The 16,836-nt window shown below is 42.8% G+C and overlaps 1 protein-coding gene across 2 annotated transcripts in view; it reads right to left on the bottom strand.

Annotated features, from left to right (window-relative positions):
- The window catches only part of SLC5A10 (solute carrier family 5 member 10), a 250,214-nt gene that overhangs the window by 26,051 nt on the left and 207,327 nt on the right, over positions 1-16,836 (bottom strand). For both annotated transcript variants that reach the window (XM_073636394.1, XM_073636395.1), the window contains exon 12: positions 3,756-3,924. In XM_073636394.1, the coding sequence (XP_073492495.1) occupies positions 3,756-3,924 (169 nt within the window). The remainder of the gene's footprint in view (positions 1-3,755; positions 3,925-16,836) is intronic.

The following is a 16,836-nucleotide window of genomic DNA, read 5'->3' as shown; positions in this document are numbered from 1 at the left end:
CAATGAAAGGGGGGCATATAATAGTACTGCCACTGACCAATATAGATGGGCACACAACAGAACAACCACTGTCCACCAATGAAAGAGGGGCATATAATAGTACTGCCACTGACCACCAATGAAAGGGGGGGCATATAATAGTACTGCCACTGACCAATATATGTGGGCACACAACAGAGCAACCACTGACCTCCAATGAAAAGAGGGCATATAATAGTACTGCCACTAAAGACCAGTGAAAGGAAAACACTGATCACCAATGAAAGGGAGGCATATAATAGTACTGCCACTGACCACCAACAAAAGAGGGACATATAATAGTACTGCCACTGACCACCAATGAAAGGGGGGCATATAATAGTACTGCCACTGACCAATGTAGATGGGCACACAACAGAACAACCACTGACCACCAATGAAAGAGGGGCATATAATAGTACTGCCACTGACCACCAATGAAAGGGGGGCATATAATAGTACTGCCACTGACCACCAATGAAAGGGGGGCATATAATAGTACTGCCACTGACCAATATAGGTGGGCACACAACAGAACAACCACTGACCACCAATAAAAGAGGTGCATATAATAGTACTGCCACTGACCACCAATGAAAGGGGGGCATATAATAGTACTGCCACTGACCAATATATGTGGGCACACAACAGAGCAACCACTGACCTCCAATGAAAAGAGGGCTATAATAGTACTGCCACTAAAGACCAGTGAAAGGAAAACACTGACCACCAAAGAAAGGGAGGCATATAATAGTACTGCCACTGACCACCAACAAAAGAGGGGCATATAATAGTACTGCCACTGACCACCAATGCAAGGGGGGCATATAATAGTACTGCCACTGACCACCAATGTAGGTGGGCACACAACAAAACAACCACTGACCACCGATGTAGGTGGGCACACAACAAAACAACTACTGACCACCAGTGGAATGGGGCATATAATAGTACTGCCACTGACCACCAATATAGGTGGGCACACAACAGAACAACCATCGACCCCCAAAGAAAGGGGGCATATAATAGTACTGCCACTAAAGATCAGTGAAAGGAATACACTGACCACCAATGAAAGGGAGGCATATAATAGAAGAAAGAAAGTGGCCGCACACTGGAATGAGAGATTTGCTTGACGGGAATCTTTATTGTCGCATGCCAGACAGATGATAAAGGACCAAAGTTAACGTTTCACATGGATATACCGTGCTTGTTCACAACATATATATCTGTATCATCTGTCTGGAATGCAACAATAAAGATTTCTGTCAAGCAAAGTTCTCATTCCAGTATGCGGCCACTTTCTTTCTTCAACACAATCCAGTTACGGTGGTGATCCGGGACGAGCACCTGGTGGGATATTGCACCTCGTTGGCCTGAGCGGTACATGCTTTGTGTTGTGGACCTAGGCATATAATAGCACTGCCACTGACCACCAATAAAAGGGGGGCATAGAATAGTACTGCCACTGACCCCATATAAAGGTGGGCAGACAACAGAACAACCACTGACCTCCAATAAAAAGGGGGCATAGAATAGTACTGCCACTGATCACCAATGAAAGGGATGCATATAATGGTACTGCCACTGACCACCAATAAAAGGGGGGCATATAATAGTACCGCTACTGACTACCAATGAAAGGGGGGCATATAATAGTACTGTCACTAAAGACCAGTGAAAGTAATACACTGACCACCAATAAAAGGGAGGTATAAAATATTACTGCCACTGACCACCAACCAAAGAGGGGCATATAAAAGTATTGCCACTGGCCACCAATAAAGGTGGGCACACAACAGAACAACCACTGACCACAAATAAAAGGGGGGCATAGAATTGTACTGCCACTAAAGACCAGTGAAAGGAATACACTGACCACCAATGAAAGAGGGACATATAATAGTACTGCCACTAACTACCAATGTAGGTGGGCACACAACAAAACAAAACACTGACCACCAATGAAAGTGGGCATATAATACTACTGCTACTGACCACCAATATAGGTGGGCACACAACAGAACAACCACTGACTACCAATGTAGGTGGGCACACAACAAAACAAGCACTCACCACCAATGAAAGAGGGCATATAATAGTACTGCCACTGACCACCATTATAGGTGGGCACACAACAGAACAACCACTGACCACCAAAGAAAGGGGGCATATAATAGTACTGCCACTAAAGACCAGTGAAAGGAATACACTGAACACCAAAAAAAGAGTGGCATAGGCTAATATTGACACTGACCACCAATATAGGTGGGCACACAAGAGAACAACCACTGACCACCAATAAAAAGGGGGGGCATACAATAGTACTGTCACTGACCACCGATGAATGGGGGGCATAGAATAGTACTGCCACTGACCACCAATGAAAGGGGGCATATAATAGTGCTGCCACTGACCACCAATATAGGTGGGCACAACAGAACAACCACTGACCACCAAAGAAAGAAGACATATAATAATACTCCCACTAAAGTCCAGTGAAAGGAATACACTGACCACCAATAAAAGGGGGGCTTTAATATCACAGATGCTGGGAGTTATTATTGCATTCACTGACATCAATGCTAAGAGTTTATCATTGCGGCTACTGACACCAGCGATGGGGCTTATTTTACTCCTTCTTTCACTCCAGTTTAACACCAGACCATATTTTGTCTAAAACATAACAAAGTATAGGGGGAAGGATGCTACGCTGTAAGCCATTCACCATGAAACGACACCCAAAGGTGGCGGGCAGAGTGCCGACTTTTTTAAAGACGTCCCTTCAAATTTTTTTCAAAGTTGACAACTATGGGAAGGGCATGTTATGATTTTTTAGCTCCTCAACAGCCGGAGGGCCGGATTTTGCTCAGTCTTACTCAGAAACCTCCCTGACATGGCAGACGGCGCCATCTTTCATGCTTATGCTTTAGCCTTATACGTGTTGCTGCAATTATGGTTGAGATATCTTTCTTACACAGCGGATTAATATCCAAACTGGAAAAGCTTTTGCTTGGCTGATTATGAACAACAATAGCTAGAATGACACAGAGAGGTGGCCACTCCTCTAGTCTGTCATTATTAGTTCTGAAAAGTGATTTTCCTGTCATTAAATCACCCAAATTGCATTCATTGTAGTCGATGAACCTATTCCCTTGAGCAGGCACAATAAGTGCATATTGTGTTGGATGGGCGTGTCTTGTGGCATAATGTAGATATATATGTATACATGAAAGCAATATTAGATGTTATTTAAATGCTAGTGTAAGTGCCCTGATCTGGTATTAATTTCTGCCATACCATGTACAGCAGAGCTCAGATTGGAAGAGGGAGGGGCATAACTAGGAACCTGGTGCTGACATGAGCAGTGAGAAAAGGAAGGTGCTCATCAGCCTGCTGAAGCTCCTTCCTTGTCTAGTCACAAGCTGAGGACCGGGAGGTGACCAGGCTGCATTGCTTAACTGTGGTATTAAAAAGTCAAGTCACCAAGCAGCTGTGTGGCAGGGCTAAGCATATCTCAGAAATGAATGGACATAAATACAAATCCTTCGACAGGTAAAACAGCTCCCATATATGTAATTTAAACATGTGTTCAAATGATGGTCACCAGGTCCACTTTATTTTTGGGCCTGTGGCAGGAAATAATGTTGTCTTGCACCATGTTCTGCATACCTGGATTCTGGACAACATGCTAAGCATTAAAACAAAAAACAGCTCCAATGCAATGTGAGCTTTACCTGCTCGTTGGCTCTCTTCCAAAACACTGCCAAGACAAAGACGGCTGTGACAGGTGGGGCCAGGTAGCTGGTGATGGATTGGATGTAAACATACAGCTGACCACTGTTGGCATTCTGCAGGATAGGAATCCAGACGACGCTCACTATCACAAGGACCACTGTCACTAATCTGTAGAGATAGACACAAAATACATTTTCAGTATTTGGTTGAACACTGTGCCTAGTCCTTGCTAGCAATACCTGGATAAGATCCATGGACTGAGCATTTCTAGGAAGTCTTTAGAATTCGAAGATTTGTCTCTGGTGGTTTGTAGCACTAGGGATGTTATGCCAGGTTCAGCATGGGAACAGATCATGGCTTTGCTCCTGTTGACTCACTGATAACGATATCAGTGTTGTCGGGTCCCTCAATAATTTTAAAATGAGTAGGCACATATCAGAAGCACTCAACATTTCCCTCTCAGAGGTGGAGCAAGCTCATCTCGAGAATGCCTTTTCTAATGCTGGATGCACTACTTCATAAAATAATGGGGGGTCCATAGTTCTAACAACCTATCTAAACTTTTTGAACTCAATTACCTCAGCTTATTATGGTCCACCAAACAACACCTAACATTCTGGTCAACTAAGAAACATTTGGTTTGGTGGAATGTCTTTGTTTAAGATGACCATTTTGCCCAATTTTTTTCTTTATTTCAGAGAGTACTTATCTACAGTATGTACCCTGTGCGTTCTTCAAAACTTTACACGCCACGTTTTTCTGCTTGTCCAAAATACAGTATCCTAGCAAAGCATAAGTAATCCATGAAATTGGGTTTACCACATCTTGAACTAAAACTATCTTATAATTTAGCCCTGCTGAGTCACATAATTGATTGAATGAACTACACAAATTATGGGTCTCCATGAAACCTATCCTGACCCTCATCCCAGTTACCTCTCTTCCATGGATTTTGCCTTGTCATGAAGAATATTCCAATCTGTGTGACTTCTTTAGATATGGTCTGGGATCTGTGATTCTTAACTCCATCTCCTGAGACTCTCCTCTTACCTTGGACCATAACCCCAATATTAGGTGTTGGAAGGCAACGTGTTTTATTTCATAATACAAGATGAGCTTACCTCCAGGATGCACTGTGCCTCCTATCTTTGTTGGCAAATGGACACCATCTCACAAGTGCACTGCTACAGAGGTCTGAAACCACCCTGAGACTTGCTCCCCTGGGCTACAGTATTTTCTATTAAATATGATTTTATATATATATATATATATATATATATATATATATATATATATATATATATATATATATAATTTTTCTATTATAAAAAAAAGGTTGCTAATTAGGTGAAACAAATTTCAATGTAAAGAAGAGAGAGAGACAAATAATTCCACAGTAGCGCACTAAATTAATCTACAAAACTCCTAAATATTAACATTGTGAAATGATCAACATAAAACACGCATACATAATGAAAAGTGCCCATATGGCATATCCAAAAAATATATATGCTCCAACGTATGCAAATCAATATGTTAATACAGTCCAACTTAAAGTGATGAAAAAATAGTGAAACAAAATCTCGTTGATCAACCAAAATCCTTCACCAAAGTGATGTGTGCCATTTCCACTCCCTTAAGAATAAAGCTCACCAGATGCTGTTGCCATTCACTCTCGTGTCTGTCAAATATCGCCTTATTAGAAGTTATTGAAGAGCCGCTTTTACATGCCAATCTCCATCCAGATTAATAAAGACACTCTCCACATGTGGGGATAGAAATTGAAACAGGGCCTCCTATAGTGTAAAAACACCTTAAGGTAATCGGTTTATTAAAAGTAATGCACTTACATCATAAAAGATGCAAAATTGCCTTGTCAAAATTCCAAATATGCCAGGTTACTCAGTGTTGTGATCTCCTCATAGCTTTCTTTGTACACATGGAGTGACTCTCAGCGTTGCCATGTTCCGATGCATTTCGTTACCTCGGACTTCATCACAGCATATATATTTTTTGGATATGCCATATGGACACTTTTCATTATGTATGGGTGTTTTATGTTGATCATTTCACAATGTTAATATTTAGGAGTTTTGTAGATTAATTTAGTGCGCTACTGTGGAATTGTTTGTCTCTCTCTCTTTTTTACATTGACATTTGTCTCACCTCATTTGCACGTTTATTGAATATTAAGTGGCAGCACAGACAGGTGTTTTTCATTAGCGTAGTGTGCACACATTTATAAAAAAAGGTTTATGACTATCTTTAAAAGCAGTGCTCCCTAACTCAAGGTCCTTTGTAAAGATGCAGTAGATATTTCACACATTATACCCCAGCTTTATAACAAACTTCTAATGCACACACTCCTTACACCCACATACTATACTAGAGATTGGGATAGGAAACTAGAATACACTCTCCCTGAGACCGACTTGGGTAGAGCCTTGACACATTTCACAAGTATTGCCAATTATATTCAAATTATATTGAATTATATTCAAAATTTTTGTTTTCTCTCATTGAGTGCTGCACCTCTCATTGATCTCCGATCAATGTTGGAGGTGCAGTAAGGAAGTGGGGACCATACTACACATCTGTATCAGTGATGGAGGCTTATCGACTATTTTGGACCTCGATTTCTGAGCTCTACCAACAAGTCACAGGCTCACCCCATCTCTGACCCTGGAGATTGCCTTACTATCGATCATACCTGAATCCATGCGCACAGCATGTAAGGTATTAGCAGCTAAAATCCTTGTTTTGAGAGATCCCCTATACCTATAGCCCTGCTGAGTGGATAGCAGAATCCAACCAAATAATGGGGATGGAAGAGCTCCCTGCCCTCCTACAAAACAGCCACTAGAAATGTTTAGCTGTTTGGAGTGCTTGAATCTGTTACCTACACTCAGAGCACCATCAAACCAACCTTGGATAAAAGCGACCAATTGATCATCTCTTACATTACAAGAAATTCAATGGAGGAGGGAAGGCTTTGAGCAGAAGCTCCATTACCTCCTTTCACTCCCCTCCTCCTCCCCTGCCGTATTTTTTCCCAACTCTATCTCTGTCCTTTATCTTTTCATCTCAAGTGTCCTTCCCTCTTATTTCCTTCTCCCACGCATGTTGCCCCGAGCCTTGGCCACATAATCCCATTTAATCATAACATACGCCAATGGGATAATGGATGAAGCTATATCCACTTCGTCTTTCTTTAGGATAACAATGCATAAGTGCATTATCCATTGGTTGACATGTCCTTCTGTAATATTCATGCCATGGTGGAGTGCACTGGGAGTCATGTGTGTCACCCGTTTCATTTCTCCTTTCTGTACCTTGCAAATCTTTAAACTTCCATAAAAAGGCTGTTAAAACAATATATCAGGTATCGCCTTACCCAGGATCCACTAACAGACATGGACATGACAGTAATGAAAATGTTCCTGCAATCATCATTACTAACAGTCTTAGTAAAAAAGATTACAAGCCTACACACGTACTGTCTTACTACCATACACCTCAGCTTATAAAGGCTTAGCTGATGGGTGCTCATCAGACATTTTGGTAAAGCACCCATATGGCACAGTCCTACAAATGGCATGGGCTGACAGTCCCATCTGCTACTGTTGTGGATTCTGTGAAGCTTGATCTCAAATGCATTCAAATGTCTTTTCTTCTTTTTAGGGTCTCAAGTCACAAAGTGCAATGACTTCGTAGAGGCATTTCGCAATCTGAAGGACATTAGGTGACATTTCATGTGGGTCAAACTTCACATAGAACAAAGTGAATGCCAAACCAGTGGTAAAGCCCAAGACCTGACCTGCCAAACCAGTTTGCGGAGCGATCCCCCACCATCTCTTAAATCTTTCTTCAAAACAAAATTCTCTACAGTCCTACTGTTCTAATCTCTTGAACCTTTAAAGCCCTTATAGTAGAGGCCCCCTTTAACTCCCAAAATGCATTGCCTTGGTAACACACGTTTTATTAAAAGATGGACTGCGTTATCCCTGGTCCAACGCTCTATATTTTCCACAAGCTACTGTATCTAAAATGTTAGTAAACGCCATCAATAATTGCCTTCTATTTGCTTCCTTTTGATCTGTTAAGCATACTATTAAAAACATTTTGCTGTGTCTGTATGATAAGTGCAAAAAACACTTGTTGATCCTGCCAGAAATCTTGTGAGCTTTTAACTTCTTGTATAATGTGTTCTCTCCGTGGATTAAAAAAAAACATCTCCCCCTATGTTGTTGGGTGCAGGATAGGAGGAGGTGTTTTGTAGTCCAAATCAGGAGCGAGCAGCCTACGGTGACAGCACTGCTCATTCATACAGTACAGTGAGTAAGCTTGTCACCCATGGACAGTAAGGGCTTTACTGGCAGAATCCCCAGGTAAAAATAAAGGAAAAAAAGCTTGAAAAAAAAGATAACTAATGCAGCCACCACATCTAAAGGCCGGTAAGCTACAATACATTACATTGTCAGACTAACAATCCTGTTTGTGAGAAGGCATCAGCAGCAGGGCTCTAAGGTGTTTTCCCCTGTAGAGCAAACAAGCGTAACATGGCCCTTAGTATGAGGAAACAAAGTCTTTGCTGCTTCTGTACACATTGTGGGCACCAGCAGCTATTGCATATGGCGTAATCTGGTTTCACAGATGCATTTGCTCCAAATCAACACAGGTTCTGGGCACTGACATGTAAAGAGAAACTACAACGTATTTTCAGTACGAGGGTTCTCCAAAAACTTTCTGCACGTTTTTAACGAAATTATATATGTAGAAGTGCAGAAACCTTTTGAAGATCTCATATATATTTTGAGCAGTTACCATAAAATGTACACATTTGAGGTGACCCACATCATACGTGGTGTTTCTATGGTTGAAATAAAATTACTAGTAGATAGAGCATTTTAGCAGATGAGACGTTCATTGCTTCTGCTAAAACCAAACTCTTGTCTCCTAGCTAATTTTGTAACTACCCTGTTTCCCCAAAAATAAAACCTAGCGTGATTGTCGGTGATGACTGCAATATAAGCCCTACCCCCCAAATAAGCCCTATTTAAAGTCCTTGTAGGTCTTCTTTTCAGGGTAGGACTTATTTTCGGGGAAACAGGGTAGGGCTTATTTGGGGGGTAGGGCTTATATTGCAGCCATTACTGACAATCGCGCTAGGTCTTATTTTCGGGGAAACAGGGTAGTATACTCTGCTCTGTAAAATAGCATGAATGGAAAGGGGTGTTGGAACAATATAACTCCAACATGCATGTGCAGGTGTTTCAGCATTAGTGGCCACCCAATGTGAAGACCAGGGAAGGTGTCTTCAGCGGCAGATGGTGTAAAAATGCAAACAGACAGGTCAGTCTGCCATAATGTGCAAGCGAGCTGGCAGGACCAACATAACTAACAGTTCCACTTTGAAGGTGGACTTTACCCTTTCCCATTAAATCAACCCACAATACATCAATAACTTTTGATGGCCTTTTATCCTGGAAAAGCATACAAGCCCTGCAAATCCCGCACTGTCCTTTTCTCCCTCACCGCTGTTCCACTGCATGTTCTGTCCTGCACCACCAAATGACGTAATTTATTTCATCTATTGCATCAAGAGCTGGTTGTCTCTTTCGGGTTCTTGCAGCCGTCCCCTTAATAACCCTGTGCCAGATGAATGATAATTTGTCTGGTGCTGTAGGGAAGCCTCCTGAAGCCCCCTGGAATATGTGACTTTGGTATCCAAGGAGGCTGTAGGAGGAGGCTTTAGGTCATACTCACCTAGACGAGAATGGCAATTACATTTCTAGAGTGAAGGTCTAATTCAAGTCATAATGTAAGGTGACATACCAGGATAAACCACCTAGAGATGATGTTGTTTTCTATCATACTGAGCTGATAGACCTACACTGAAACAGTAATGCCGCGTACACACGGTCGGACTTTCCGACGGGAAATGTTCAATGTGAGCTCGTTGTCGGAAAGTCCGACCGTGTGTATGCTCCATCGAACATTTGCTGTTGGAATTTCTGGCCACAAATGTTTGAGAGCAGGTTCTCAATTTTTCAGCCAACTTCACTTGTTGTCGGAAAGTCCGATCGTGTGTACACAAGTCCTCCGCACAAAAGTTCACGCATGCTCGGAATCAAACAGAAGGAGCTGCACTGGCTATTGAACTTCCTTTTTATCGGCTCGTCGTACGTCTTGTACGTCACCGTGTTCTTACGTTCGGAATTTCCGACAACATTTGTGTGACCGTGTGTATGCAAGACAAGTTTGAGCCAACATCCTTCGGAAAAAAATCCATGTTTTCGGAAATTCCGATCGTGTGTACGTGGCATTACTGTCACAATTACTGTGCATTACTGTTAAGTAGAAAGCCATCTATATACTGTGTATATATAATTAAAACCTATAAACAGAATGAGTTTGTTTTTTAAAACAACATACATAGCTAAGATTATATTTATACTGAAGGGTGAAGGAGGACATCAGTTATTTTACTGACAAGTCAGCTACGAACAACATGATGTTCCTCCAACTCAGGGGTCAGGAACAAGTCAATCACGTTCTACCTGTTGATCACAGCCTTATGATGGGTAGAAGGCAACCCTTCCACCCTGCCTCTCTGCTTCGCATAGCACTACCAGCAGCACACGGTCTGCCATTCATCTCCCTTTTGGATAGCCAACACAGTGCTGCTTCCATTGGCTGCAGCTATGGACACATGGCGTGTCATGCACTATTGCCTGACTAAGATGTTTATTGGGGACATTGCAGTGAATGATTAGGGTTGCCACCTTTTCTTCAAGCCAAACCCAAACGCTTTAGCTGCCTGGGACACCCCAAGGTGAGTAGTAATGCGGTGTGCATAGAGTGCCGCAGCGAGCAGTGGGTGTGGCCAAATTGTTCTGACAACATCGCCCTGCCCCAGAGTGATGCCAAATCTGCCCCCAGACAGCAGCCCGGAGCTCTCGGACGGCAACAGATTTGTGTGTGACTATTCTGGTTACTTGGCGAGCCACAGCCCAGTCTGAATTAAGTGTCCCGGACACATGATTCAAAACCCGGACTTTGGCAACACTACGAATGATCCTCGGCCCTCATAACCTCTCAAACCATAACCTCTCAACCTCTGAACCATAATATTCCAGGAATGAGCATTAATATGTCAATCACAAGCTCTGAACCCAAGTAATGCAAAGGGGGAAACCTATACCCTGTAAACCTTGGCACTTTCTCCAATCAAATGATGTTTTTAAAGTAGAACTATAGGCTGGGAACTATAGAAAAAAACTTTTTTTTTTCCATTTTGGATAGAGCAAAGGAGGGTTATAACCCCTGTCAGATTTTTTTTTTTCTCCCATTATGGAGATTTCCTGTCACTTCCTGTCCCATAGCCAAACGGGAAGTGAGAGGAAATCCCTGAAAATAAAGGGAATTCTTTGGGGAACCCCAGGTCACCAGAACTAGTGTACCCAATGGAAGATTTCCCCACTATTACTTTTCTGGGGACAACCCAGAATTTGGGTCATTTCTTTTAATTTCACTTCTAATGATAATGGTAAACAGGATAAATAGAGAGGGTGAATCTCCCTAACAGGGGCACATACAGTAAAAAAAAACTGACAGGGGTCCTAATCCTCTCCACTCTATCCAAAACGAAAACAAAAGTTTTGCCTTTAGTTATACTTTAAGTCAAATAAAAGGTTTTATACTATTTTGGGATCTCCCTCTGTTTTTCTGGATTATGGTGGTGTTATGATGAGCTTGAAGGAAAGAGAAATCTCAGAGTGAACCAGAGCTCCATATAAATGTGCACTTCTCTATTTTATATAATAAAAAGTGGCATTACTTTTGGTGAGTCAACCCAAGGAAGATGTGCACAAAGGTGGTGGAGTCCACACTCATTTAAATTATGTTTTAATTGTACTTTTTTTTCCCAGCCAGTGATTTAAAATGTATCCTAATAGCCAGCACTCAGAAAAAAACGAAGACCTCTGGTGTACATCCTCTTGATAAAGTCCATGTTATGAAATGCATCAAAGAAGTGATGTCAGATGCTGGAACCGGAAACAGGAAGTTTGGTATTCTCCATGTATGTTTGTACTGGCTGTTCTTGGTGACATAGTGATTTGAATTTGACCTATTTAAGGGCAATTTTAGTGGAATAGAGAAGTATGTTATTATTTACCACACTATGGAGCAGGCCTTTTGCTCGCTTTTATAAGATCTAAAGGAGTTATCCAGGAGGACACCTAGAGCAGACCCCTGGAAAGGACAGAGACACATTGTGGCTTTTCTGCACAGCACATCCTGCCTTACTTGACCCATTAACATCTAAAGGTCTTATCAGCTGATGAGAGTCCATTTGAAATGATGCTTTCTGCACGGTGGTGAATTAGTGGTGGGAAGAACTCACTTTGCTGTGGACACTTTTTTCTTGCAAGACTGTATATATGAGGACTATTTTTGGATGTATTATGAGTTTTCACAGATATAATTTTTCACATGTTTATTACGTATGGATTAACTCATTTAATTATATTGGTTTTGTAGCACTAGTATTATGTTGGTCAGTGATTTAAAATGTTAGCATGACAGCCAGGCTACAAATTCCACTTAAACCCCCTTAAATCAAAGTTTTGTTTTGACATTCGGCCCATGTGTACAGCAGCCGGTCCGACAGAAGCCGGCCGTTTGGCCAGCTTCTGTTGAAGGGGCATGACCGACGAAAGTCTGCTGCCCATCGGCATCCGATCAGCTTTAAGGTGGCCATACACGCTCCAACGTTCGATCAACCTAGGTATGAGTGCTTGCAAGCAAACAATCCATCATTGATTAAAATATCAAACTTTGTATGTGGTTGTTTGACGCAGAAATGGACTATTGGAGTTAATGTGAAATAAAAAATCGAATGGTCATACATTTATATTGTTATGTAAATCTGCCATTTATTCATAGTCACCCATTCAATTATTTTATTTGTAAGCTACAAAGCAATCAACTAAGCCAGAAGATTAGGAGCAGACATTTGGGTGATATAGGTCAGGCTGTACTGTATGTGTATTCTACAGGTAAATGGAGATAGGTGATATTAATGGCCTTTTCACTGCTAGTACAAATACAGAGGAATGAGGTGTGCACTCATACCGGATTACACACAGTGAGAACCTGTCAGGAATCACATAATGCTGCAAATGTCATTCAGTAATATCACTGTAATGTACTTGTTACAGGGGTGACATAGAACACGGTGCCGGGCAGTGTATGTACAGCTGTATGTGGCGTTCCTGGACAAAGAAACATTCTATACAAGTGTTCCGACACAAGACTCAAGCACTTCTTATATTGTGATCACACCCTAGATACACTGAAAGGATCCCTCACTCCGATTGAAGAGGTCTTCCATTAAAGGGCAACTGGTATTTTAAAGCAAACTGCCTACAGCTGGCTTCCTTCAACAAATGCCAGCTGCTTGGCTGTTCTGCTGATGTGCTGTAATCAGTAGGGATGAGCAGAGAGTTTTCGGTAAAATATGCCAACCCAGTTATTACCTTGTAAAAGTAGCAGTGACATCATCGCTGTGCTGTACATAGACTATGCAGAGAGCAGATCTGTGGGAGAGGCCCAGCAGGCTCCACCCACTACAGGCTGCCTGAAGAAAATTACAGGAAGGGGGCGGAGACAAGACCACTCACCCTGCACAAGAAGAGAGAGAAGCAGTGAGTGGTCTTTATTACAGGAAGTGCCTGCACAGAGGGGAAGTCTCACACTGGATTACTGCACAGATCAGGAAGAATACACATGATGAATGTATTTAGACAATATTTTCTTATAGTTCAGCTTTAAAAGTTTGTGTTGATATCATTTTGAGATGCTTTTGAAATCATTCAGAATTAATCGACAGGGGTATTTGACCTGCAGTTGATCTCCTTCTGACCTGCATTTGACTTGTTTCAAGCAGGTTTTGCATTCCCATAGACATGTACAGTATATCTATGGGAATGGCTAATATAGACTATAATGTGGCCTTCCCCGTGACCTCCAATGTATTTCAGTGAAATGGTGAAATTTCACTGACATCTCCAGATTTTTACTGACATGTCAGTGAAATTAAAACACACTTATCCCCAGTAATCAGATACAAAGTTCCTGCAGTTGTGGGGGGGGTCCTGACTTTATCTTCTGCCCCAGTCCCCAACCACGTGACCACAACCCTACAATAGGGTCTACACTAGGGTATAGGCCTACGTTCTTGTCAGGCATAATCTGTTTATGACACACTTTGTTTTTAATTAAACCCAGCCAACAGCACAAGCCACATTTAGAACAATTATCAAGGCTTGGCACCTAACACAATGCCACAGGACAAGCCCCATCAGAAAGAACCTGCCGGAATAAGTAGAGCTCCTTTAAATGTGAAAAATAAATAAATACACTTTTATTGTTACAAGATCCAGGCTCTCTGGGCAGGGTTATTTGTCCTAAAGGGACCTTGTTGAGATGCCAAGCACAAGCTTCTGTGTTGCCAAGATGATATCCCAGCCTGCCATGCGCTGCCTTGTAAGATGGAAAGGTAGAGGAGAACGTCACAAGTAAAGTCAAGCTATGTGCACAAGTCACTTTTGTTCCTCACTGTGAAGTGCAGCTGCTCCACATACTCCAGGGTATAATTTGCTGCTGAATATAAGTGTAATTCTTAAAAGGGGGGGGGGGGTTGCAGCTGGATGGAACTGCACTGTGTGTAACTACAAGTTCCAGTCCACAACATGGTTGAAAGGACATCGAAACTTCACCCCAAAAATCTATTTGTCCCATTACCCTCTCCGATAGCCCTTCCACCCCACCCTTCCTCTACCAGATTAAAAAAAATATATATTTTGCTTATTTACCTTCTAGTTTTTTACCCCCCTTCCCCTGCCTCTATACCTGCCTAGGCAAGAATTACATGTCCCTGGCAGACCTAACAGGAGATGGTTGCAAGAACCCGAAAATGACAGCCAGCTCCTGATAACAAATAGAAGAAAAGATACAGGTACAGACCAGGCATGTGGCAGAGGAGCAGGAGAGTCCAGAGGAACAAAGCTGATTTTGCTGGGTATCTGCCTATGCAACAAACTTTGCAGCTTTCAATAAAGTTGAAAATGCCTTTTCTATAGGTGCAGGCCATTTATGTACCTCATGAATAGGGTTGCCACCTTTACTTCAAGTCGAACACTTTAGAGGCGCACAGCATGTTTTTTTTTTTTTAGTATACACTATAAGATTGTAAAAGACCTAGGACACTTTTGGATGCCCCAAGGAGAGTAGTAATGCGGCTCAGTGCGCCACAGTGAACAGTGAGTGTGGCCAAATTTGGCTCTTTTCACACCTAGGAGTTCTGGATCATGGGTGGAAAATTGCGGGACATGCTCGCGATCCCATTTCTGCCAATGGCACCCCAATCGTGCAAACACACATTTACATGCAGGGCGCCGGACACATGGATTCCAGTCGGGTTTTTATTTTTTAAAGCATGGGATTAGAGCCAAAGGCTCTAATAAGCTTAAAAAGGGTGGGCCGACAGTTGTGTGGCAATAGCGAATTAATATTCGCTATTGTAACACTGATTCTCCTCCCGACCAATCAGGAAGCGGGACCTGTCACCCGATTGGCAGAAAGGAGATCCGATCGGATTGGCCTCCAGGTGGAGGAGGCAGGAGAGGCAGGGGAACCGAGAAAGCAGCCGCCCGCAGCCCGGAGAGAAGCTACCGCTGCAGGCAAGATGGGGTAAGTGACCGGCCGCGACTACTGACTGATCAACCAGGGGGGGGGATGTGCCACCCATGACCCAGCCAGCCGACCGGGGGGAAGGGGTTGGCGGCGGGTGCATTGTTTGCTGCCCCCCCAAAAAAACACCAGGCGCCACTGGTGGATCGGGAGAATGCTGTCTGACTGGACTTCACAGACTGTGATACAGATTTTTTTTTAAACATTTAATTTAGGAAAAATTACTGTACCTGGCACCTCTCTCTCCCTTCCCTTTTGTCTCCTCTGTAATTGTCCCCCTGCACCGCCGCGCCAATCTCCCTGCTTTCTGAGTCCCCCTGTGTGCTAGGAGGCCCGGTGGTACCCCCCTGTCGGTGGCACTGGTGTCCGGGTCTCAGGCAGAGGGGAACCCGGGCACATCATCCAAAACCGAGACTGTCTGTGTCAAAACCAGACAAACCTACTCATGAAGCCTGACCTGAAATCTCCCAGGACATTGCCAAACAAGGCCTAGCTATTACTGTTCATTGTGGCTCTAAAATGGTGAGCTCAGAGCTCGTGCCTCAGGGCAGAGAAAGCACATGTGGGGATGTTTGAATCAGAGATAGAGCTTACTCCTGTGATGGCAAAGATGAACAGTACTAGCTAGGCTTTACTTAGCAATGTCCTGGGAGTTTCTAGGTCAGGCTGTACGAGGTACTGTAAATAAACGGTCTATACCTATAGCAAGGACATTATTTAGCTTTGATCAAAGCTGCACAGCTTGTTTTCATCTACAGATATCCAGGGAATCTGCATAGGCGTTTTTTTGGCAAAGGTGAACTAACCCCTCTAAGTGCCGGTTCATATAGATGCGATGCGGGAACACTGCGAATCCACTGCGGGTTCCCGCATAGCACCCAACTCGGACAGCAGTTCACACTGCCATATGCGAAATGCTGGAAGTGCCAATACAATGTTAATCACATCCCAATTTCAGCTCGCATATCGCACTGCGAACTGACAGTTCGGGCATGAATCAGATAGCATGGGTGTGAACACCCATGCGATCCGATTCTGGTGCGGACCAAAAAAAGGGTTCTGTGCGAGTTTGGTCCGAATGCGATGCAAATTCAGCCACACTATCTGTTTGACTGAAATCGCAATGCACAGGCATCGCATGTGATTCACAGAGCACACCTATGTGAACCAGCACTAAAATTCAACTGAGCCGGATGGAAAATGATTGACTGACTAGTAACTGTATTCAGGCAACCACAGGTGCAGTGACTGAATACATTAATCAGTAGACATGTGCAATTAGTTTCGTATGAATCGGAAATTCGTACAAATTTTCGGAAATTC

Source organism: Aquarana catesbeiana, linkage group LG06, assembly GCF_042186555.1.
Source record: "Aquarana catesbeiana isolate 2022-GZ linkage group LG06, ASM4218655v1, whole genome shotgun sequence".
Classification (NCBI taxonomy): domain Eukaryota; kingdom Metazoa; phylum Chordata; class Amphibia; order Anura; family Ranidae; genus Aquarana; species Aquarana catesbeiana.
This window is presented reverse-complemented; position numbering and strand designations above follow the sequence as displayed.